Genomic DNA, 24,908 nt, shown 5'->3' with positions numbered 1-24,908 from the left:
AAAGAAATAAAAAACTTATACTGCCTGGCTGCTTTCTATAAATGACATAAAAAAAACTAAATCACAATGCAAGGATACAACTTTTAAATCTAGGAATCCGTTTAGTTTATGATTCATACGGTATTGAAGGTCATGCATTAAAATGTCTACGTATGTGCTTACATAATAATACAGTTTTAATATTAAAATTGTTGGTAAAAGTATAGAAAACTATAAAACTTACAGTATATCACTTTGGGTTTTTCTGGCAATAGTGCCACAACACTATTCCCATTGAGGGGTACAAGAACCAATCATTTCTTCTTCTATGTTTTCATTAGCTTCTATGGTTTTTATTGGGTAACTGGTTGATTTATTTTTACAATAACTCAGTTTATGAAAAAAAACTTTTTTAGAATATTGATGCCTTTTCTTAGGGGTGATGGTAGTGTCTTGAAACTGCCATGTTGGTCGGACTAACAGTCCTTAACCTAAACATATTCAACTCGTGATGATAGATTCATAGTTTGATCCAAAGGCAACTGGTGAAGATCTTGACGACGTTTAAAAAAAAAATGCTTCTATAGTTCAGAGAGGAGAAATGTCTTCAAGATCTTCCACCAGTCCAGTCGCCTTTGGATCAAGCTTTGAATTTGCCATGACCCAGACGACTGAGAACCTGCACATACCTCATGATGATATGCAATCCAAAAGCTAGAACCAGCAGCTTGATGAATAGTCTTTATAAAATTCCCTATAATGTAAAACAAAATATCGATACATTTACGACAGTCTTCTTCGATAACTCTCCTTTCGTCAAGTTTCTGCTCAAGTCTGAAAGGCAAGTTCTAATAAGAGGGAAAGCATTTAGTGGTTTTACACCTCAGCTAAATATTTCATCAGAAGTCGAATGTTTCAGCGCTCACTCAGTGGAGCCGCTGTCACTTCAGTTTGTCCTTGTGGAGATGACTGGTGAGGCAGAGCTCTGCCAGGATAGCTATCGCTCACTGTCAGCCATGACGGCCTGTCACTATCCTGCACTGCCAATTGCCTCAGCAGTGCAGTAGCAGACATGACGTGTGTGTCACGGCGCGGCCCCGATGTGACACAACGCGTTGTGACATCCCACAATTAGATGTGTCTTATGACCCATCAAGGAGCCTGTGGAAATGGTGTTAATTTCAGTGAGGTCGTCTTCGCTAAGTTCCAGACAGGATGTGGTGGTTTGTTGATACAAACTGTAAACAGGAGACAGTTCTGCCTCCACAGCTGATCACTTTCTTCCTTTTCGTGCAGCCGCTGCTCAGGCGTCTGTGAGTGTCACTTCTGTAAGCGCACTTCTAACCATTCAAAATGATCTGCAGCATAATTTGCTGCTTTGGTGGTAAGATGACACGGCTGACAAGAATTCACACGTCATGACCGCAACACATAAAGCCAGGTGTCTTCTAGAGGAGTGTAATGACAGTCGAGAGAGACATAAAGTAGAAGCTAAACATGCACATTATGTAAATTTTCTATTTCAGCATCGCTGCACTGGCTTACTCTTAACACCCGACGAGCAGTGAGGACAGGCAAAGTCTTTGAAAATCCTTCCCATCATGCAAGCTGACAAAAGCTTGCTCTTCAAAACTCACCGCCAATCTGTTGATCATTACTTATTTACACAGGCCTTGAGGCTGCAGGTCCTGTAAAAACACATTTGATATAGTATACACCGAGATGTTTTCTTCTCCGCTTGTTGCAATGAAGTATCCCTTAGGCTACCGCAGCGAATCCCTCCCCACTGTGTAGGCAGCAGACGAAACAACACATCCACCTGCATAGTACATTGTATTAGCATGACAAGGAGATGGATTGGTGTTGTGGGCTGATATTTAGCTGATGGCTAAAGCTTTAGAAAAGCCTGGTTTTGTTACACGAGAGTCTGAAAAGCACCTGGAGCGATTCAACTCTGACACCACTTTGAACCAAATCAAACAATCGAAGGGCAAACGCCTACCTGAAAAAACAGAGGCCATAGATCAAAGGCAAATGCTAATTGTGTGTAGAAAGACTCTTTTTTGATGTATAAGTGAGTGATTAATTGAGGCATTTATATATATTTTCTCTCATAACATCATATAAAGAAGACATTTCTGATTGAATTTCTAAATGTCGAATAAATATCAGCTGTATTAGCAATGGGAACATAAAGTCATCCGTCAGTTTTAATTCAATTTCATCCGTACAATTCCACTTTGTACACATCAGGTTGTAGGACTTCCCTGTTGCCTTGCTCCCTTATAACACAGCACTTAATGACAATGACTATTACTATTATCATCCCTGTAATGGCCTCTTGTTGAATAACAGCGTTATCGCCAGTCAAAATCAATAAGCGCCGATGTAATTCTACGGGACAAGATAAAAGCAAGGTAGCATTTGAATTCACCTCTCATTGTGATGATACATATCATCTGTGGCCTTACGTGCTGAACAGAGCTCAGAGGGTTCCCACAATAGATGAATAGCCTTGGGCTATCTTTCCTTTAGAGCCTCTCTGACAGCCTGGTGCTGTCATTAGTGCCAGACCTGTTTAAGAGCTGGAGTGTGTGGGTGTCACATGAAACCTCATAGCATCGAGCTCTTCTTCTGCAAGTCGGACATGTTTGCACAAAAACAGGCTCACATGTATTTCACTCTTGAGTTGTTTTTGTGCCATGGTGCTCAACCAAAATGGATTCAAGACGTATTATATCGATATTTGCAAAAAATTTGAATTAGGAAAAATTATGTCTGCAGGTATTTGTTTTCTAATACAAACCTACGGTTTCTACATAAAGCAACACTATTCAGTATTTTGGTATAAGAAAAAACTGGTTGTGGTCCCCTAGGGATCCACCATCTTACACTATGCTTTATTCAGCATTTTAGCGTCTTTTAGCCTTTTAGTCTTCTTTTGGGTCTTTTTTACTGCTCTCATCCACAAGCAATAGAAGGAATCTAATGTTTGCAAAATATAGTCAGATAAACCAAATGTTTGCTACTTCCTCAGCAGAAAAGGGTGGCAAAAAGTAGCTACAGAGAAACAATTTTCTTCAGGAATTGGTTGAGACCAAAACAGAGCCAAAAAGAGAATTACACTGAATATAAAGGCAACTGATGTCAAAACATTAGCACAAACAGCTTTAATGGCAGCAACGTGTCATTGTTGAGTTCACAGCTTGTTGGGCTGCTTCCAAATTTAAAATTGGTGTTTGAAGAATCATATAAAGTAGAGACCTGTTTATCTCACAGTTCAACAGTCGGACACATTTCAGTGCTTATAGGAAAAGTTGAACATTTTAAAAATCTAAATATATAAAGCAGAGATGTTCATGTCCTACCTCATTATCTTGGGGGAGGAGTTTGGTGAATTTCTCATGCCTCCATTACGCTGCTTTTTTTTAGGCGATAGCGCCAACTGTTGGTCCTCTTCAACTGCAATAAAAAGTATTGGTATGAGAGAGCATGTTATAAGGAGACAAGCAACAATCCAAAAGTCAGTTACGGCCAAAGGACAACACAGCACAAGTAGAGGTCAGTGAATTCAAAGAGATAACACAGAAACAGACACACAAAGTGTTCAAAGAAGTTGGGTGAACAAGATGAAGCAGACATATAACATGAACTTACTATTTAACAGAAACAGTCAATTTTTTTTACAAGACAACAAACAGATACATGAGCACAAGTTTTTTCACAAATGTGTATGAAGATGCAAACGTGCAATAGTGCCATCATCAACCATCATGCTAAATGATTTAGTCTAATCTGTGAATTTCTATTCACTACATTCCTTTTGTTTGAGCCACATGCCAACAAGTTTATAATTATGAGATTTATCAAAGGGTATAAGAATACTTTAATTATTTAATGACTGCTTGGCACAGATGGAATTTTTACTGACACTGCAGACTAGGATAGCTCCTATTTTAGCCACACTAACCCTTCACATTCTCATTGAATTATTTCTCTACAAGCATCAGGCGTCAAATATTACAAATAGGGGTGTTATTTGCCAATACTGAATCCAGTCTGGATTGCTGAGCTTTTTTCTTTTTGGGTCTGACCCACTTAGCCCATAAACTCAGCTCGGTCCTTGTGCCAGAGTGATTTATGTACAGCTAAAATGCCCCTTGGACATTGTCTTTTATCACCACACAAAACTACAGAGCTCTTTATAAGGAAATAATGACAAGGTTTACCCTCAAGTAAAGTAATCAGGCAAATATTTTCAAAAACGTATATCTTGGTTGAGGATAAAAAAGACTACTCTATGGAAGTGGCAGGTAAAACAAACCACGGAGAAGCAAGATCCGTGTTTAAGCAAATCACATTTTAACAGCTATTGTGATGAGTCGTCATTTCTAACAAGGAAAATAATAATTTCAGAGAAAGGGCTTTTAACGTCTTAAGGATCATGCTCCTCAGCAGATGAACACAGAATTTCCAACGCTGCTAGCTTGTCTAAGAGTGTCACCATAATGGAAATTGTTGCGGTTCGGGGGGGCTTCCAGTGGAGAGGGGATGCTCCAGCAGACTGGCCCTTCACATCTTGCTCGGTCTGTTCAATATTTAATGTTTCACAGCTGACAGCTGCACACACTGGGTCATTAGTAAGGAATGCTACACATGCAACCACTCCAGCCTGGCAAGCACATGCTCTGGTTGTACTGTTGTTGAGTACAGGCCTGACAAACACGCCAAGAGGTGGGGGGGGGGATGGGGGGAGGTGGCCCTTACAGTGCCTATGGCTGAGTTTGGCGTTATTGGAGTGATTGGGGTGGTATCTGTATTTCACCGGGAGGCTGCGTGCCCGCTGGAGCCGACTGGCCACTTCTGCTACCCCTGGTGGCCGCCCCGCCTGGCCAGGATCCCCAGAGCCCGTGAAGCTCAGTCTCAGAGCAGGGGGCTTGTTGTTTACCAGCGGGACTGACAGGGCAGCCACTGTGTGAGTGGCTGAGTTGTGGTTCAGTTTAGCCGACTTGTATTGATAAGTTGAAGACTGGATAAGGGAAGCGTCACTTACTGCTAAATAAAGAGGATTCAAATTCAGGATCTGTTCAGAGGAAGTTAATAATAATAATACTAATAAATTAGATTTATATAGCGCTTTTCTAAATACTCAAAGATGCTTAATCTCTATAATTTGACCAATACTGCTATCCAATACCACCTTAAACATGGTTTGGGGCATCAATAGTATGCCAGTCAATGGACCTATAGTTGCCATAATTTGTTAGCTCTGTTATCAGTTGACTTGTTTCCTCTTTCCTCAAAACAGTAGCCCACATAGCAATATAACGGCTGCCAATAGCAACAACTAGTTTTGAGCGTAGTTGCAAACAATAACATTGTTGTGCTAGCTGAGAGCACAAGTGTAAGCTAGCAAACTGTCTGAAATGTAGAGTTAACTATAACACATTTCAAGACTGTTTTTCTTTTAAATAAAGTTAAGATACTGAAAAAACCTACTGTAGCAGTCCCTGCCCTAAATAATGGTGTTTTTGTCACTCTTTAGCAGACAAAGGCTGTCAGGAAGGGCTACGAGCTCAGCTGCCACTAAAGTTAGCGTAACTTGTTTTTAAGGTAAAAATTCAGTGTCGGCCTATTGTTTCAGGCCAATGATAGCAAGTTAATCATAACATGGGTTAGTATTATTCCTTTTTAAAATATTAATACCATATTTTATTCCATTGAATTAATTTTTTTGGCCCACATTTGAGTTTAGTTTAGAATCGGTATCAAGAAGGACAACATGGGAACAGAAGTTTCCGCCTCTTTCTCAATAAATTCTCATTTGCTGTGCACAAAACATTATATAATTTAATTTCAAACAGTAACTCAGAACAATCCTCAGACCTCATAACGATAACAGTTTCTTTACAGTGTGTTCTGCAGATTGTTCCGAGTATCCACAACATTGTTTCTGAGAAAGAGACGTTGCTGTTAATTCGCTCTCAATTTGAATTTTTGATGCTCTGAGCACCACAGACACAGTTGAATTCAAACAGAAATTACAGATACAGATATTTCAAAACAAAGGTGCATAAATGTGAACCAGCTGGCATGTCTAGATACCACAGGGGGCAGTACAATGCTTGCTTTGTGATTTGGGTGAACTAACCCTTAAAGTCTTCCCATTAACCACAGGATGGGACTTGATTTAAAGTGACTTGAATAAGACCTGCAGTGTGTATGTTAATAAAACATCTTGTGACTCTTATCATTATTAAAGCACAATCACTGCTTTTTGGGGGTAATGCTTTCTGGCACAAGAATGCTAATAGCTGAATAATTAAAAAAGCTCATTTCTATTAAACACCACTTAACTACTATGTTTTTAGCCACCAATGAAATGTTGACTTTGACATTCGCTTTGATATTTATAATAAACATGAATTAATAAGTACGCTTTCAGGTGTTCCAGCGATTGTTATTCCATAAGAACAAGGAGGTGACACTGTGGATTACCAAGCACTAGCTGCTGTGCACAGTTTATGCCTGATGAGGGAGGAATGAGGCACTTGACTATTTAAGATATGAAAGCTTACAGCTCCACTGGTGCTATACTGTAATAGAGGTAAAGCTTGTAAAGATCCCACGATAAAATAGACAAAAGAAAAGAGTGTTCCCCTTGTTCTAAAAAATGGCTGGGAGCTAAAAGTGGAGAATAAAGATGACTATTTCAACAGTCAGCTGTCTAGAAGATTATCCTCCCTGCTCCAGACCTCCACTATTCATCTGCCCCATGTCAAACATGTACGGCACTCCTGCTGGACGACACTGTGTGGCAGATTTGCTGCCTATCACAGATCCTGTTGAAGTAGACGCCTTGCATGGTACACATTCCTCTGTTGTTTATCTTTTAGGCTTTTTTTTTTTTTTTTATCAGGATCTCTCTTTCAGCAATTCTTACAAACATTTCCTTTTACATTTTTGATTCTTATTTTCAGCTGGATTCAATCGTTCACACTCGGTGAAGCAGCAGCACCATCTACTGTAACTGCTATACGCAACACAAACCAGAGAAAAAACATTTTCCTGTTGCTTTGCATGTAAAATACACATGATGGGTGATGATACACTGAACAGAGCCATGGGTAGAACGCACCGAAAAAAACAAACAGGCGACAGACGGTTCAATGCACGAGACGAAGGGTCAAAAACAAATGACAAAGAGTAAGAGAGAGAATGGAAATCAAAACTTACTTGATTTGATATATCCATTATAGCTATTTTTAGCTGAGAAAGATGCAGAGACAGATGAGAGGTTACAGGGAGGAACAGGTTGTAATGAAAGAAGCAAATTATAAATGACATCTGGGAACTGAAGGCTGAGAGGTTTTCTCTTAAAGGCACTTTTAAAAAAATAGAGAGAGAAAGGTGCCTGAGAAAGATAACATGGACAAAGCAATGATAAATTAAAAACAGCTGAGTTAGGAATATGATATTGTGGTCAGTAAGCAGAAGATAAGTCAGTGTTTAAAGGCTTTCACCTGCTGGATATAAACATCCATGTTTGAGTTGTCACAGTTAAACATGATTTGATGATTTACATGTTAAAAGGTTAAACCTAGGCTGACTGTAGTTAAATGTTTAAGTTGTTTTATATGAGAGTTTAGTGCTGTATTAGTAATTAATCCATTGCACATTTTAGTTTATTTACCAAATGAAGGAAATAAGCAGTAATACATGTCAGGCCCAAGCTCATTTCTTCAAGTCGCTTGGCTTTTTTCAGCCATCCAAAACATCTTAAAGATTAATATTAAATATTTCCTTTAAGATAAAGAAGGAACGTTTTTTTTTTTTTTTTTTAAATGAAACCAAATTTAGATCAGATGCCTTGAGACATAAAACCAGAGGTTTTTGCTCCTTAGCTCTCCATTAGTCAGCAGGTATTTAACAGAACTTACAAAATGTGACAATACTTCATGTGTTTTTGTTCTTGTGTCTATAACATCATGTTTGTTTTTCTCCCCTTTCCCAGAAGCTCTTTCCCATCCCTGTGCACTGCCTGACACAACCTGCACCGATGCATGGAACTTTTCTGTGAGTCACTTTTTTTTGTCGGAGCGGTGAGTCCCAGACATGCTCATTAGTACCTTATTTCAACCCCTTGCTTATAATAAAGGTCATGCATTGAGCTTAAGGCAGGACAGTGACAGCGATGTTCAAACAGGGACCTTGCTGGTCCTGGCATCTGTCGCCTGCAATCGGAGGGCGCGAGCAGAGTCACAGGACTAACAGGCTAGCATCTGTCCCACAACGAGAGAGGAGGGGAGAGGGGTGGAGGGGGGGTGGGGGGGGCACTCTGCTGCCTGGTGGTTAGGAACTGTCAGGCTGAGTTTCATGACAACCGGTAGCACTCCAAAAATGAAAATGCAAACATAATTTCCATGTCAGGCCGTATAAGGCCTCGCTCCGTGTGTCTCCCGCACCGTGTCGACAGCAACTCCAGAGCTCTGCTTGAGCCTAGCTAGCCGGGCGAGGCTCACAGCACACACGCCTGTGAGACATATTGAAGGGGTGGAAATGCCCGGAGACGTTCAACTCCACACAGAATGGTCTTTGATCAAGAAACATTCACTAAAGCTGTATGACAGAGTACAATGTTTTGCAGCAAATTGTATCAAGGCTCTGCAAACTCAGACACATTCTTCATGCCTCTTGCAATACATCAGTGTAATTTAACATGCCCTCTGGCTTTAAAGGGGAATCACACTTAAATTAAGAATTTATATGCAGCTCTATTCAGTCGAGGCTGAGTCTCTAAAATCCAACACAGTCTAGTTTGATTCTATTGTATTTTATTATTTTTGCTGTCCAATTGTATCCATCTCTCGCCACTGTATTTTGTACAATTGAATCAATGTATTAAGAGTAAAAGTAAAGTCTCTCTCAAACGCAGAGCTTCTCCGTTAACAATGAATAGGGCACTGGTTTGTGTACTTAATGCATTTTGGAGATTTTTAGCCCCCAGTGGTTGTTCCGGATTTTGATCTTAATTCAATAAACCAGTTCATTTCGGAAAACATGCACTGCTACCCTCAGAAAAATCCCCCCAGGAGCTGTACAAACCGCCTTTTATTAATGAATTGTCAGTTGCATTTAAACATATAAATCTCTCAAATCCTATCCTGTTCAACCATTTCTAGAGGGCACAGCGGTGAAATATTTGGTTGAAGTGATTTTTTATTATGAAAATCCTTTAAAAAAAAAGAATTAACCCCTTCCAGCGATATATTTAAAGCACAATCACACCTATATCAGAGCTAGTTTTGTTTAGAAATAAAGGACCATTTCCACAAGGATTCCTAAGTTTGAGTGTTCATCAGGATATTTGTGGTGGTGATGCAGAACTGTACTTCTTATATTGCTTTAATTTTTATTTCCTGTAGATAAGTGAGGTCACTGGAAGGGGAAGTAGCCTCTATTTTAGGGATGAATTGGTGTTCAAACAATGCACAAATTAAGCATTATTGACTGTTTAAACTACATGCCAATTTGAATTCACAATCTCTGACAAAACACCAGCAATACAGAATCCTTGCATGCTTTACAACAGTTAAAAAGTCAGCTCCAACACAAGTAAAGCGACATCTATATCCATGACAGTAACAACACAGCTGCTACAGCTAGACAGCACACAAGCCCAACGACACTCTGCACGGCTAACACAGTGCATGGTACAGACACTGAAGAGCACATGTCATGGTGACAACTTACAGGCACGTAAAGTGGCAGAGCAATCATTAACAGAGACAGTAGAGAGTGGGATGTGGCGTCGAGGGGAGTCCGTGTTACAACACACATTAACTGGCATGCAAGAGCAGTCCCGCTCTGAGCGGCCGCAATCAAAACAACATGCCAGTGTCATTTTCTTGTAGTTGGCCGTCTTGGCTACAGTGGCGGGTTGAGACGAGAGGAGAGGAAGAGCAGGTTAATTCTGAGGGTCGCTCTGGAGGAAGAGGGGACAGAGGCAAGACAGGAGGAGCACAGAGGAAGGCTGCTGCTGGGATGCACAAGGTTAGCTTTGTCCTGACGGCGCGCAAATGTCAGATTAGGAGTTTTCGCCACTTTTTTTGTGGTTAGTTCAGTTTGGGTCATCTCTGGGACGAGTGGGGGAAATATCAGGAGGTCATTGAGTCGAATGGTTTAGGGGTAAAATGGGATAAGAGATGGGGTTGAAGGTGTAAGGTAAGGGCCGGTCGTTAACAATAGAAAATAATTGTTTCCTTTTTGAATAGATCTCTACTACCCTTCACCACAACATGACCCTTACGAGCTTATACCAAATAAATTATTAGTCTTGATCTGTGAATTTCTTCTTAATTAATAATATATATATTTTTTTTTACCAAGTTTCCAATACTAGCTGTGGTTTTCAACTGTTGAAATGTTTTCTAGAGATGTTTCCCAAAAAAGGTTAAAGCAGGGTCAAAATACTTTTATGGGTTTAAAAAGATCTGTAAATTCATCCAGACATGACAAAAATCAAACACTTGTACGAAACTCTTTAAGACCATTGATGCATTAAGAAATTCTCATGTTAAATGTCACTCAAAACGGTTTCTATTAGTCCTAAAATGATGCAGTCAACTCAGTTCAGGACAACGTTGTTTTGATTGTGTGTGTCCAAAGATATTTTTCCTTTTTATCAAATCTCTCACTGACATTTGTCTTCATGCTGTGGGCTCCATGCAAAGGTGCTGTGGTACTGTGGGGACACCTGGTGGTGATCTAAGGTATTACTGGCTCAAGCAGGCATGAATGAAATGTTGATGCTAGTTTAATTATACTTTTTGGATGTTGCAATTGTCATTTTTTTAATGCATGGTCCTAATAAAAGGAGAGGAATAAGGAATAACATGCTCAAATGTTTTAACACTTCCCTCTCAGTCTTTGTATGATTTATTTATTGTCTTACTGTCCCTTTTTGTTCAGTGTTTTCCTGGATTTGGAAGCAACGTGCACATGACAACTGTGGGTATCCAGGCAGCATCAACCAGTGTACATGCAACATTTACATTACATTCAAACAGGTAGCTGTAATCAGAGGTAGCAGGCTGTATTTTCGGAGGGTAAATAAATCCATGTTACTCACAATATATCACTATAAAGTGATTTTTTTTTTTTTTTTTTTTTAAAGAAAAGTGTGTCAAGTTTCCAAAGCAGCAGAAAGAGAATACATCAAATGTTAAGATTAGCTGTTAGCTGTAATGGTTCAAACAAAACCAAAAAGAACTACAATTAAATCAAAGTGAGACAACAACAACAAGGTGACAGATGATGTTTTAAGTCTATAAACACACGATCCATCCAAGTACCTTTGGTGTTAACAGTCTCTCTGAACAGCCTGTTAACATCACAAAGTTCAGAAATGAACTGTAACAACACGGACAGCTATTATAAACAGCAAACATCCACACAGGTGAAGAGACAAAATGCACATTTAGACTGACTTCACAGGTGGTTTGAGAGGTATTAATGTGTTTGATTCTCACTCAGTTTATCTTTATTTGAAGGGAATCATTGGAAAAAAAGGACAACATGCTATTAAAGCTAAATATGTCTCTGTATTCTCAGATCTATAGTCCATTGTTTTCTACCAAAGGAACTCACAAAAATGCATACAAACATTACATGATTAGAAGAAGTATTTCAAAAAGAAAGCTATGTAGTTAATGAACAACACCACACCGCTAATCTGATGCTAACTCAGGACTATTTCACTTTAGTCTGTGAAGAAATGTCAGAGAAACTTAGAAAATAAATGATATAAGCAGTTACTTACATTTCTTGCACCCACATTTCTTTATCCTTTTGGGATCAGTGATATCATCATGGCAGGCTTTACAGTAAAACAGTGCCCTGTGAGAAAACAAAGTCCTTTATTAGCTGAGTCATCTACAAGGCTGAGCAAGTCAATGTCCAACATGATGACGCAAAGTGTTTTCAGACATTTTACCTGTACTACAGCTTCAACATGTTTTTTACACCCTGATTTACATTCAATCTATCTCAAACTTTAAATGAATTAAAGTTATTTGTTGTTCAGAAATGGCGTTTTCCTTCTAATGTCAGTAATGACATGGAAAAGTAGCAATACCAAATCAGTGGTGATCTTGACCGGTCTTGTTTTAAAATCCAGAGTCTGCGCAGTCTGAGACCGAGCAAAACATTTTTTCAAATCCCAGACGAGACCTTCAAAAAGTGGTCTCCAGTTTAGTCTTGGTCTACAACACTACTAGTTCTTAAAAGTAGTCAGTTCAATTTAGGCTTGGAGTTATGGTTTTGACCTGTGGGCTACATTTTATATTACATGACTGCCTTTATACACCTGTGAGCGCATACTAGCTAGCAGCTAACAGCTAGCATCAAATTGTAACAACGTGCTAGCATGCTATCCCTTTGTTAAATGTGTTTTATTATCCTCATGAGACATCTAAATGGTTTAAAATGTCCCTCCATAAATCTGTTTGGTCACTTTGATGATACTGTCTGGTTTAAAGTTTATCACCAGTATGCTAGCTGTAGGTGGTTTATTTCAAAGCTACAAAGCTAGCCTGACAGAGCGGCTTGTAGAGAAAGCTCTTTAAACACATTTTAATCATCAGTCCCAATAATTACCTCTTTACTTCTTTGGCATCACTTGCAATGAAGAAGCCTAGGGTTCCCTCCTGCATTTTCACGTGGTTTCCAGGGTTTATCAGGGTGCTGTGAAGATTTAACAGACCAAAGATGTCAGAGGGGAAGGTTTTTATCACAGAGTCTGGAGAGGCTTTGCATTTATCACTGGAAGTGGCACACGCTGTAAGGATTAGTTTTTGGCAAATTGTTTGGCTGGATGGCCTCTGATTATTAAATGAAGTGAAATGAAAGCAGTGACACTTTGAATGATATAAAATGAGCATCCGTACACTTAAACAGACTCCATTAGTGCTTAGAGACCCAAACTGCAACTTTCCCTAATTTATTTGTCAGGATGTTATCTGATGTCAGGGAACAAGCCAATTTAGACGCCAGTGTAGAACATCTTGTAGCCCGCCTTGTGTTTGCAGTCAAACACGGAAGCTGATTCAAAGTAGCTTCATCACTGTCAGCAAACACACACCTGCATATTTAAGTTTTCTGCATCCATGAATTTTAATGACTCCAACAATCCACTTACCTGCTTTCCCTTTGATCAGACTTGTGCTCTATTGCTATCAGCAGGAGCTTTAGCTTCACATAGCAGAGTCTGCAAAACAGAAAAACAACATAATTAGACCTCTTTCACACTTAAAATTTGTGCTTTCCTGAAAATCATGTAAGCTCTGAGTGACACGTTTTTCTACTTTGAAGTCTGGTTTACACTTATGACTACGAGGCTCAGAAAATCTTTTCCTGTGTAATACACACTTGTTGGATTGACCGAGCACATGTGGTTCTTAACATACAAAGTGTCAAGAATTACATTTCATTATCTTACTTTATACTGTATGAACAGAAGCCGAAGATTGGCCACAGCTCTTAATTTTTAGTGAAGCCCATTTTCTACAAATGAATGGTTATTACAGGTAACTTTTGGACACTTTCTAGATCATGATCAATACTTTACAGACTTGTCTGTTTTTTTAAATGTTTTTTTAAAGTTCTTTTTTTGTCGAAATCTGAAGCTTCAAGGTCAATGTTTCAAAAAATACCAAATCTAAATGCCACACAGCGTTCAATGTTTCAATCTGTTCAACACAAACCAAAAATAAGCAACTGAAAAAGTTTGAATGTTGAAAAAAAAATCTACATTTCATTGTACTTACTCGCAAATTACAGGAAAAGACATGCCCACAAAGGCACTGGACAGGTACTCTGTGTACATCTCATTGGCTACTCCTTCAAGGTAATACTTCTGCCATGTGTCCTCCTCAATCTGAAGCACAGATTTATCACAAAATACAGACAAGAGTTATCCATTACAGAAAAATAAACTGGACACAGAAAAGCAAAAAAACAAATGCTGGTTTTGTTTTTTTCAGGCTTATTACCACCCCACTCTCCAGATGCTGCACATGGGCCTCATCTGGGGCAATCATTATTATCTATTCAGACCATGTTAGAGGCCAACTTCACTTTTGAACCTAATCCAGTGAGCACAGATGGAGGAGTTTTAGCTGTAGCTACCTTGATGAAGGACCTCATGGAGAAAAGGTTTGCCAGCATGGTGGAGAGGCCCTGAGCCAGGCAGCTCTGGGCGATGAAGCCCAGTTTCAGCTCCGCCAGACAAATGGCGTCATCTCCTTCCTTCCAGGTCCAGCTCGGGATGTTCAAGAGGTGGGCCTGACGGAGAAAAGATGTTAAACAAAAAGACAAACGTTCATAAACCTAGATTATATCCATGCAAACTATCCACATATAAAGACTAAAATAAAAGGACACCTTGGAGCTCTGTGCTTAATGATGCATTGGACGTATCAGGTGATACCAACCTTGTTGTGGTACTGCAACATTTGGGTGATTATTCTGATCTTCGGATGGTAGTTCTTGATAGATATTACCCTGATGCATGATAAAAAGTACAAAACAAAATCAGACTCTCACAAAAAGATATCAAGACATTTTTATACTAAAAATCAATCCTAAAAACTAGATAAAGTTTACATTTATGCCCAGAAATGTAACGCTAAAGACAGAATATGGTAGATACATCATACATCATCTCTTAGTGACAGAAATTGTGTTATTCCAAATAATTTTCAGGTGTGTTTTTGCTGTTACAGAGTTTACCAACTTCTGTTCATCAGTCATTGAGCTAGTGGAGTTTGAGGTACATTAAAAAAGCCAACAAAGAAACTAGAAAAACAAGGTGTGTGATAATGTTTTTGCTTGATTACACTGGTATTTCATCAACCAAATTACATGTGACAGTAAAATGATTTTAAATTAATTTGTAGAGATATCTGTCGCACATTCACACTTATTTTTTTTTTTTTTTTCTACTGAGTGATAGAAGAGTACATTTATTTAAGAAGCTGACCCCCTGCGACTCAAGTTCACTTTAAAGAAGTTCCATATATGAAATAGTCTTGGACTTGAAGTTACATATTATCCTCCTTTTCAACAAGTTTAAAGTCTCAGGGATCCCCAAAACAAGTCTGAATTTTCTTTTTCAAAATCCACTGTATTTGATCACGACTATAAACCCCTCTATTTCAGCCCTGCTCAGAACAGGCTTTTTCTGTGTCTGTAGCTTTAAATGCACATGAGCTATGTCTGACCACGCCCCTCTCTGGAAGGGGATGTGGCTTGGGCTTTCTTGCACCGTGCCCGATTGTTTACAGTCAGTGAGAAGGCAGACTCAGAGGGCAGAAAAAACACCTAGCTGTGGGAGTGTCGCCCACCTGGGGGAGGGGTTACTGCCCTTTGTGATGTCACAAAGGTAAAATCTCCACACGGCCTGTTTGTGCACAAATTTTCTGAAAAGTGGAGCAGGCAAAAGACGGAGTGGATGGACTTTTCTAATAAATGGGGGACAAATTTTCTAACACATGTTTGTGTTAGAAAAACATGGCAAAGTGTATTTTGCCTAATATTTGACCTTTAAGATTAATTTGAGTTTTTTTATGTCTTTATTTGAGTCATCAGGACGAGAGAGTGACATGAGGGAAAGGAGCCACTTGTTGAATTGATCCTGGGCCGTCCACTTTGAGGACTGTAGCCTCTGTACATTGGGCGTGTGAACTAACCACTAGGCAACCGGCGCCCTTAATGCACATCGTTTAAGTGCATGGTCTTAAAGTAACCAAAAAGAATGTCAGTCTTAAGACGCTGCTCTGGTTCACCTCATGATGTTGGATGCGTCCTCAGCATCAGGGTCAGCACAGTATTTGTTGGCTAAGATCAAACAGGCATCAGCCGATTCAATCTGGAAACAAAATAACACATAAGTTACTTTTATCGATATTTTTTGGAAGCCAGAACAGCACAGATGCCTTTTGAGCTACAGACAAAAATGTATAATCCATTAGTTACCTTAACTCTGGCCAGGTCGTGTGGGTTCAGGACGGACCCTTGGTAAAACTCCACCTGGGTGAAGTGACGCTTGAACAAGGCTTCCAGCTCAAGATTAGGGGAAATACTGAGACACACACAAAAAAAGAGAGAGCCCTCTTACTCTCTTGGAAATGTAATTCACTTTATGAGCAATGAAGTGTGGATATTTTTTCAGGGACATGTGAACAGAATAAATGTTTTGCACTCACTTATGGAGAAAAACAATTTCTACATTGACATCATCCCTGTCCTTGTGTAGGAAGTCTTTTAGAAAGTTGGACACACTCTCCAGTGTAATATGACCACAGACCACGATGTGCCTGGAAAACGAGGTGCAGAATAGCAATGAAACTGAAACGTAGTCAAAGTAATATTCAACAGCAAAACTCACACACCCACACACATACACAAAGTCATCGTATCATCTTCATCCTCGTCCTAGAATCCCATCTGTGATGAGAGATTTAATGGGAATGGAAAGTAATCAGTGCTGCTGTGTTTAGGGGACTGATTCTAAATCTGTAGGCAAATAATACATTCTATGTTACCGAGGGGATGTTTTATGTTCCGGTCGGGATGAGGGAGGACTGAATGAGTAGGTCAGAGAGCACCGTGGATTTCAGTATCAGATTATAGAGGATCAGAGTTTACTTAGATGGAGATTATGAAATCAGTGCACTGTCCATCTCAATTACCATTATCCCAGATCCTTTACATACAGAAACCAGTTTAGATTGATCTCTGCATCTATGTTATACTCTTTATATATATATATATATATATATTGAGGAAATGTTTTGGTAAAATCTTTTTTGCCGGAAAATGCAGCAGCTCAAAGAAAACCAGAGCTGGATATTTTATGATTATACAATATTTCAGTGTGTGACCCAGCGTCATGGCCCCTTGTAAAACAGTCCCGAAGGTTCCCGTAAACACGAATGTCAAACTGATTCAGTTCAATTAGATGTATCTTTCGTGTCTGAAACACAAAAGCCGTTCAGCGTCACTCAGCATGACCTGCTTAGTAAGATGCATATTTCTATGGAATACTCTCTCTCTCTCTTTCACCCAGGAGGTCGCTGTGAGTATCACTTATAATACGTGACGTAACAGGAATCAGCTGAGATAATTCACCTCCCCATGAGGGAAAGCTCCTTTTTTCTTACCATCCCTAACCCCTGAACGTCCCCACAAACTATTTTTTTTTTTGCTATTTGTACCCCGTCCCTTACCCTAACCCCCTTTTAGAATAAAAACTATTGACTTTACCAACAGTTGAAAACAAACCTTTGTTTGTTTTCAACTGTTGGTAAAGTCAATAGCACATGTTTCTATATTTATTTAATTATATATATATTTTTTATTTTTTTTATTTTATGTGTTTTCTCAGTTGTGTTTTGGGATATAAATGTAAATATCTCATGTGATCCTGATTTCACTCTGTGTCTGAGAGAAATGATTCTAGAGAAAAGATGGAGAGGAAAAGGAAGACAACAGAAGGAAACAGATGCCATTTGAAACAACTGGGACAATTACTTATCTAATATAATTCATTTTATATTATATTATATCATAATGCATTATTATTTAAATTAAGAGCTCTAAAAGTTAAAAAAAAACAGCGTCCCACAACTGTTCCTGATGTTAAGTCAGTGTGTTGACCAGATGTTTGTGTGACACTTCTCTTCATCTCCGTTTAAATACATCATCTACATAAATCATCTTCATTAGAAACATTTGCAAAATACAAAATACAAGACACAGAAAAAGACTTCAAAGCACTAGTTGTGAGTTTCTCTAACTAAAGAGACAAAGATTTAGTTAAACAAAAGTTTCCTAAGCCAACTATGACTATAGCTATGACTTCTTTGAACTATGTCAACGACCACAGATAGCAAAAGCATGCTACAATAAACCTTACAGTACTTTGTTTGGAGGCATCCAGCAGAATCTCGCTAACTTTAGAAAAGGCTGCAGAGCTTGGGATATGAAAGTGTAAGTATGTTAAAGGAATGGTTTGACATTTTGGCATTAAAGTTTTAATAATGAGATGAGAAGATTGATTCCACTCTAATGTCGGTGATGTAAGGTTGAAGCTAGGACATGATTAGCTTAGCATTAGGGATAGCTAGCGTGAAAATAAGAAATTAAAACCTCTATTGTTATATTGTGACACATTTTTTTCTTCCAAAACATTTGAATCTGACCTCGGCCCTTTGCTGCATGTCACCCCACCCTCCCACCCCCCTACTCTCTCGTCCCAACATAACCGCTGTCTCTTCAACTGTCCTATCCAATAAAGGCAAAAAGGACCATCGGATATATTAAATCAAAAAACTACTTCCCACAAATCTTGTTTGTACATGATACTTTTTGGGACTGCTGGGCTCTATTAAAAGTTGTAACCAAAACAAAATTATTTTTTTAAGCCGCAGCATAGCAAAGGTAATCAGGCTCTAGCCTTATATTAATCAAACAGACATCAGAGGGGTCTCAATCTCATCGTCTAACTTGGACCTAAAGTGAATAAGCTAATTTCCCAAACTGGTTAGTCCTGAGGGTGTAGGTCCGACTGAAGATAAAGGCCAAGAATATTCACCAACAAAGCATGAAGAAAACAGACAAGCACAGCGGGACGAGTTTTTCTGGAGCAGAAAAACAAACGTTCTAAATATCAGCAGGAAACAAGCCATGGCATACAGAATCAGATGTTCATGTATTTATTTTAAAGGCTGAACTGAGGTAAGCTTGAGTTGATTATAGTTCTTATTTTGTTATTTCTTTGTTACCATTTTTTTAACATCTTCTTTTAAATCTAATCATTTACTTTACTTTGTCATAAATTAAACACTCTTGTTTTAGCAAAGCTTTTTAATCGCTGTTCAAAGGCAATAAGGTAATATGTTTTACTAAGTTGAGTTTTGGTGTGCGGGGAGATGGGGTAAAGAAAATAAAAACTGTGTGAATGTCTGAAATCACTTGATTCACAAACACAAACATGACCACAAACGTACATTCACGAGAAGCAGACGTATTCACAACGAGACATTACACAACATGTAGGATTTCTTCTCATGGCGGATTAAAGAAAGAATGAAGTGTTGTAAACGGGAAACATCGGGCTAGTTTGTTTTCTAAGAATACAAATCTTTAAAGGTATTTAAATGTCATTTTTTTCATATATCAGTTAACTGTAAAAATCTTTGAAGGATAAACTCTGAGATGGATCCAGAGCAACGATTATCGAGATGTGCAGCACGTAGCTAGTCTATATGAGATGTTGAATAAAAACATCTTTATTTATTCATTCAAAGTCAAACATCCTCAGCATTAAAATTAAATTGTTTTTCAATCAATACACGGTCCTTTTCACCTTGCAGCGAGCTGACATCGTCTACTTTGAACATTTCAGTTTATTTAAATCCATATTTTGTAAACAGTGTTAAACTGACCTTTCGTAATTGTACTACTTTCTACAAAATGTTTTAATTTGAATCTTTTAATGTGTAATGTTTTCCTGCTTGGATATTTATTATATAAGAAAGTATCATGAGTGTCCATGCCTTAAGTTCGGTCGAGAGCGGAGTTAATGTTCTCACTTTAAACGACACCACAGCCCTCTCTTCAGATAATAAGTAACCATGGTCAGTCCTTCTACATGAACTTCAGGGGAAAAGTATTTACTTTTTTGTTAGTTTAGCTTTTTAGGTTATGAGCGTATACACAGTGATAGATGAGTGAGATAATCCTACATGTGCCATCAATAAGCATGATAACTGATTTATGACTACACTGCAGAAATGTCTCCATTCATTTTTAGTGACAATTTTATTAAATCAGGTTAAACAAAAAGCCTCCAAATTAGTTTTTTTTAATCATTTATTGATTGATTTAATTCTTATTGATAACCCTTTAAACTCTATTTAAAGAAATACTCATAAAAACACTTTCAGGAGAGACAAAAAAAAATGAAGATATTCTGCAGTGTAAGGGCGGACAATCCTTCATGAGAAGCAGCAACGACATCTTGCACAATAAAAGCAGCAACAATACAGCAACATAAGATCTACACATGAATCATGGCCTAGTTCTTCAGTCACAGTGTGACTTTAGTGCTTACTGAGATCCTTACATCTCAAAATACAGTTTAATGATATAGAATCAGGGCATATCACCTCTTTATGAGAGGGCCACTTGAGTCACACAAAACCACACCATTAAAAGTTGTCTTTGTTTATCATTCGTTTGACTTACTTTCTGCCTCTGGTCGAGTTATAACTCCCTCCATATTTCTTCCGATTAAGGATGAGAGCAGCAATTTCTGGCACGTAGCGAGCAAACATGGCCTACATGCATGAAAAAGAAAAAGAAAAGTGCATGCAGAGAAGGTTCTACTGCGGGCGGAGGCAGCAGAGCCTCCTTGAATACTTACTTTCTCCCATTAACCGCACTATAGGAACCACCATATTTCTTGCGGTTTCCTATTAACTCTATGATTTCAGGGACGTAGCTTGCAAACATGGCCTAAGGAGAAGATAGGAGACAGAAGAAGAGTCTAAAAAAAAGAAAGGCAAAGTAGAGAAGGTCCTCCATTTGTGCTCGAAAGCGACACTACAGTGAGAACAGGAGCATTCCAAATATCCAGAAGTAGTATGAAAATGAAAAAAAGGAAATATTAAGGCCAATATTTACGGATATTGGAAGACTAAAGGAGAGAAATGACAGCTGATGAGCAGTATGTCAATCTGTGATAGAAAAATTAAAAAGTTATAAAAAACTGAAGAAAAAGCCTTATATGCCATGTTTCCTCCAACAAACACATGAAGGGTCGATTTGTAGAGAGCAGCCAAATGGATGGCAGACAGAAAGAGAAAGTCTACACTTTAGTTCAATGATTTGAAGAAATCTTTCTTTTTAGTTTAAATCACTCTGCATAGAATTGTATCTCTGCACTTTTTGAGTGTTTACATGTTTGAAAACAAATTGCAGAACAACTTTTTAAAATTCAACAAGATGTAGAAGTCTGCTTTAAAAGAAACATCAGCAAAGGGGAATCTGTAAGCCCTCAATATGCATTTTCCTAACATTTCTCTGTAAGATCAGAAACATCAACTTGCTTCACGTGGCTGACAATATACATGAATAAAAAAAAGAAGGCTCATGTGAGGTACTTAATCTCTTCACTGAGCTCGTAGTTGATGGTTTCGTTTGCATTTGTACAGTAGGTCATAAAGTTACATCACTATTGATTTCCAGTTACAGGGTAAAGTTATTTTGAACAAAATAGTAGAAGAAACTCAAATTGTGCATGCTTGAATCCTTCTAATGTAAGGCAGAAAGATAATAAAGAATAATGTCTCATCTGCAAATCTAAAAATATGACTACGGTGTGAGCCATTCTAAAAAAGTTAACCCATAATGTTTTATTTCTTTTAGTTATTCAATACTTTCTTTTGCACACATGAACCCTTATTTAGCTCGACTTAATTGTCATCTTTGGAGTCCTCTCTATCTTTAAACAGCATTTTGTTGGTTTGAACATTTCACTGCACAAATAGACAACATAAAGCCTTCAGTCTGTCCAAACCATTCTGTAAGCTTCCTTTGACACTGAAAATATTATCATTAAAATCAATCGATTTAAATGTTTTTCATTAATAAAATCCCAGAAGAATAAGCCTGCACACACTTTTCTTAACTTCGAATAAACTGTCCACTAAGTGTGTTATCATGATTTAAGTCAATAGGTGTAAATTTAATTTTCACCTCAGAGCAGAGAAAGACTGAAACGCCCTGAGATCTATGTCAACCCCCCAGGTTGGGAACCAATGACTTAAAATATGTGTTCTAAAAGTTTTTAGCATTGATTTAGTCATATATTTTATCTTGTAAAATCTCTTCATATATTTTCTTCTTTATAGGCCTTTCGGTTTTTGTGCAGAAACCAAGATCTGTTGACGCATCCATTGAGCTGAGATCTCATTAATCATCCCCATGTCATTGTGTTTGTTGGAAAGAGGAGGGGGGGAGGCAGAAGGTGGGGCCACCTGAAACCGCAGTACTTTACTGTTAATAACAAATGCAAATATAATCAAATCATCTACATTAACATACAAAACAACAGAAGACAACTGAAATACTTCAGTAAATGTAAAAATAATACTGTAAAACATTCATGTGGTGGACAACAGAAACACCTCAGAGTAAAAACAGGTGGAGGGAGTCCTGAGTGTGGAGCACCACCTGGCGGGGTGTGATGATGGTTGGCATGGAGGATTTAAAGAAGGAGTAAGAAATGAGGGATTTTTTTACCAATCCACCAAGGATGAAGAAGACCATAAACAGGCGGCCGAGCGTGGTTTTTGCATAAACGTCTCCGTAGCCGACAGTGGACATAGTAACCATGAGTAAATAAACACATTCCCAGTAGGAAAGTGCCTGGGAATTCTGGAAATTTTCCCAAGGGTCCCCTGAGTTCTCCACCTGAAACAAGAGACAAGGATTTTAAAAACATTCATGAAATCAACCTGTGTTTGAGTTGACGATTAAATAAAAAGTATAACGTGTTTGGACAGCTTCGACGTATTTACCAAATGAATGAATCCTGCTGCAGTCAGCCATGTGCTTATAAAGATTGAACACAGGTTCACCAGCTTTATAGAGTTGCTATTTAAGAAAGAAGGGCCAGAACAAGAAGCATGAGGCAGCAAGTATAAAAAAACAACATTTATATCAGGGAAAGACATAAACCAACATGTCAAAACATTTCATAAGATCTGGGAATTGCATGCTCTAAAATGCTTTCAACAATGACGAGGCATAATGTAAGACAGTGGACCAAAAGGACCAAATCAAAACACACCACAGCATGCTGCGCAAGTTCATTTTTATTTAATTAAATTTCATATAACCATATAAAAGTAAACTATATATTATATCTGTGTATGTGTGAATATAACATTTCTCAAGACTTTGATGCATTTTTTCAATTTAAAGCTCCTGTGAAGAACGTTAAAAATGTGGTGCTGGGGTTCGAGCACTGCAGACAATGCACAACTTTTTTTTTATCTCTTCATGATCTTGTCCTGTACATTTTGAAGTAGTGTTAAATGCCTGGTTTACAACTCACAAAAAAATCTTTACCAAATCATTTAAAAAAAAGGTTGTTTCTGCAGCATGCTGTTAATCACTTCGTCTGACACCTACCCTGTGAAAGGGGTTACAGGCATACTAAATAACTCCACAAAAAAACATTTCCTTCCTGATGGTCTGATTGGCTTTTGTTAGTCCTATAGAGGCATCATGATTCATTTCAGTCAGTTTCTCTACTTGCTGAAACTCGCCATTGCAGCTTTAAAATCCATGAAAAAACATGTTCATACTCTGATTTCTTTCGCGACACAATGATTGTACATTTAAAGTGACTTCTTTGCGAATGTACATATGTTTAATTAACACTAAACATCTTATTAAGTCCCTGAATGACTAAATAAATAAATCACCACTACTTTGTGTGTCATGTCTTCACTTTCACGTGGGTGAAGAGCGAGGTGATTACTCGGCGTAGCGTTTTGTTGTTTAAGCTCTTCCTGTTCTGACATCTGTGCACAAAGTCTTAATTCTAAACAGAGAGCTGGTTCATTTAAAAGTGCACTGTGCACAAAACAGCAACATACCAACCAAGACTAACAAGAAGTATAGAGTGTGTTTAGCAAATGACTTGAACGCAAGTACCTACACTAACTTTTCTTTTCTCCTTCATCTCAACAAGGTTAGATTACTGCAACGCTCTATATGTCGGATTATCAAAACAATCTGTAGGAAGACTTCATCTTATTCAAAATTCCTGACCGGTACGAGAAGATTTGATCATATCACTCTGGTCCTCAAAACTCTCCATTGGCTCCCCGTACAACACAGAATCACCTTCAAAAACTTCTTATTAGTCCATAAAGCACTCAATGGTTCAGCTCCTGAGTACATCTCTGACCTGCTCACAGACTACAACCCAACCCGGACCCTCAGGTCATCAGGTGGAGGTCTACCCAGAATAAGATCAAAGTCCGGAGAGGGGGGCCTTTAGTTACTGTGGTCCTCCTCTCTGGAACAAACTCCCTGCTGACCTGAGCTCAATCACTACTGTTTCTACTTTTTTAAATCTTTTCTCCAAAGCATATGAATAGTTACTTTTTGAATGTGTGTGCGTGTATGATCACTTGTGTGGCATGATGTTTGTTTTGATTAGATTTCTGTATCCTGTTAATGACAGTGGAAACACTTTTTTTTGTATGCCGTGTTTTGATTTTGTTTTTAACCTCAATGTAAAGCACATTGAGCTCATCTGTAATGAAATAAATAGATATATATGAATATATTTGCTATTGCTATTCTAAATGAATTCACGTTCATGCTTATAGCCAAGAAATCATTGCACTAACACGTAACATGCCACGTTCACACTTAAAACAGCTGCAGAAACATCACAAACAGTCTGCTACATGGACAGAAAGTGAGGAGAAATATTTAAAAAACACTTACCTCGTCTTTAGTATATTCAAAAACTGTAAAATTTCTGAGAACTGTATCAGCCTCAAGGCCCTTAAAAACCTCAAGCCTGTGAAAAAAAAGACCATAAAGACATTATTTTAACAAGATTATCAACCAGAGACACGACAACATCAGCATTCGACAGAACACACACTTCATACCTTTCATACTTTCATCCATGTTTAACAACTTCAGCGGACTCATGTTAATAAAAAACGGATGAAGCAACACTCAGCTGTAATGTTTTAAACAAAAAGCTTTTGGGTCATGCGGAGAAAAAATAGAAACAAGCTCCCCATAAACTTCCTGTCTGTCTAAAAAAAACA

The 24,908-nt window shown here is 38.3% G+C and overlaps 1 protein-coding gene across 8 annotated transcripts in view; it reads right to left on the bottom strand.

Moving 5' to 3' along the window:
- Positions 1-24,908, bottom strand: part of LOC132955086 (calcium-activated potassium channel subunit alpha-1a) — a 90,941-nt gene that overhangs the window by 16,348 nt on the left and 49,685 nt on the right. For 5 of the 8 annotated variants that reach the window (XM_061027763.1, XM_061027766.1, XM_061027765.1 and 2 more), the window contains 16 exons: positions 24,574-24,649; positions 22,626-22,701; positions 22,348-22,518; positions 20,468-20,559; positions 16,245-16,355; positions 16,015-16,120; positions 15,825-15,907; positions 14,472-14,541; positions 14,167-14,322; positions 13,806-13,915; positions 13,178-13,246; positions 12,637-12,723; positions 11,801-11,877; positions 9,733-9,906; positions 7,216-7,248; positions 3,348-3,441 (listed from right to left, as the gene is read on the bottom strand). In XM_061027763.1, the coding sequence (XP_060883746.1) occupies positions 3,348-3,441; positions 7,216-7,248; positions 9,733-9,906; positions 11,801-11,877; positions 12,637-12,723; positions 13,178-13,246; positions 13,806-13,915; positions 14,167-14,322; positions 14,472-14,541; positions 15,825-15,907; positions 16,015-16,120; positions 16,245-16,355; positions 20,468-20,559; positions 22,348-22,518; positions 22,626-22,701; positions 24,574-24,649 (1,585 nt within the window). Of the gene's footprint in view, positions 1-3,347; positions 3,442-7,215; positions 7,249-9,732; positions 9,907-11,800; positions 11,878-12,636; positions 12,724-13,177; positions 13,247-13,805; positions 13,916-14,166; positions 14,323-14,471; positions 14,542-15,824; positions 15,908-16,014; positions 16,121-16,244; positions 16,356-20,289; positions 20,382-20,467; positions 20,560-22,347; positions 22,519-22,625; positions 22,702-24,573; positions 24,650-24,908 lie in introns of all 8 variants that reach the window. The other 3 variants (XM_061027764.1, XM_061027770.1, XM_061027767.1) reach the window with 2 other exon arrangements.

The sequence above is a fragment of the Labrus mixtus genome, chromosome 21 (genome assembly GCF_963584025.1).
Source record: "Labrus mixtus chromosome 21, fLabMix1.1, whole genome shotgun sequence".
Classification (NCBI taxonomy): domain Eukaryota; kingdom Metazoa; phylum Chordata; class Actinopteri; order Labriformes; family Labridae; genus Labrus; species Labrus mixtus.
The sequence above is the reverse complement of the archived record's forward strand: the minus strand, read 5'-3'. Positions and strand labels throughout refer to the sequence as shown.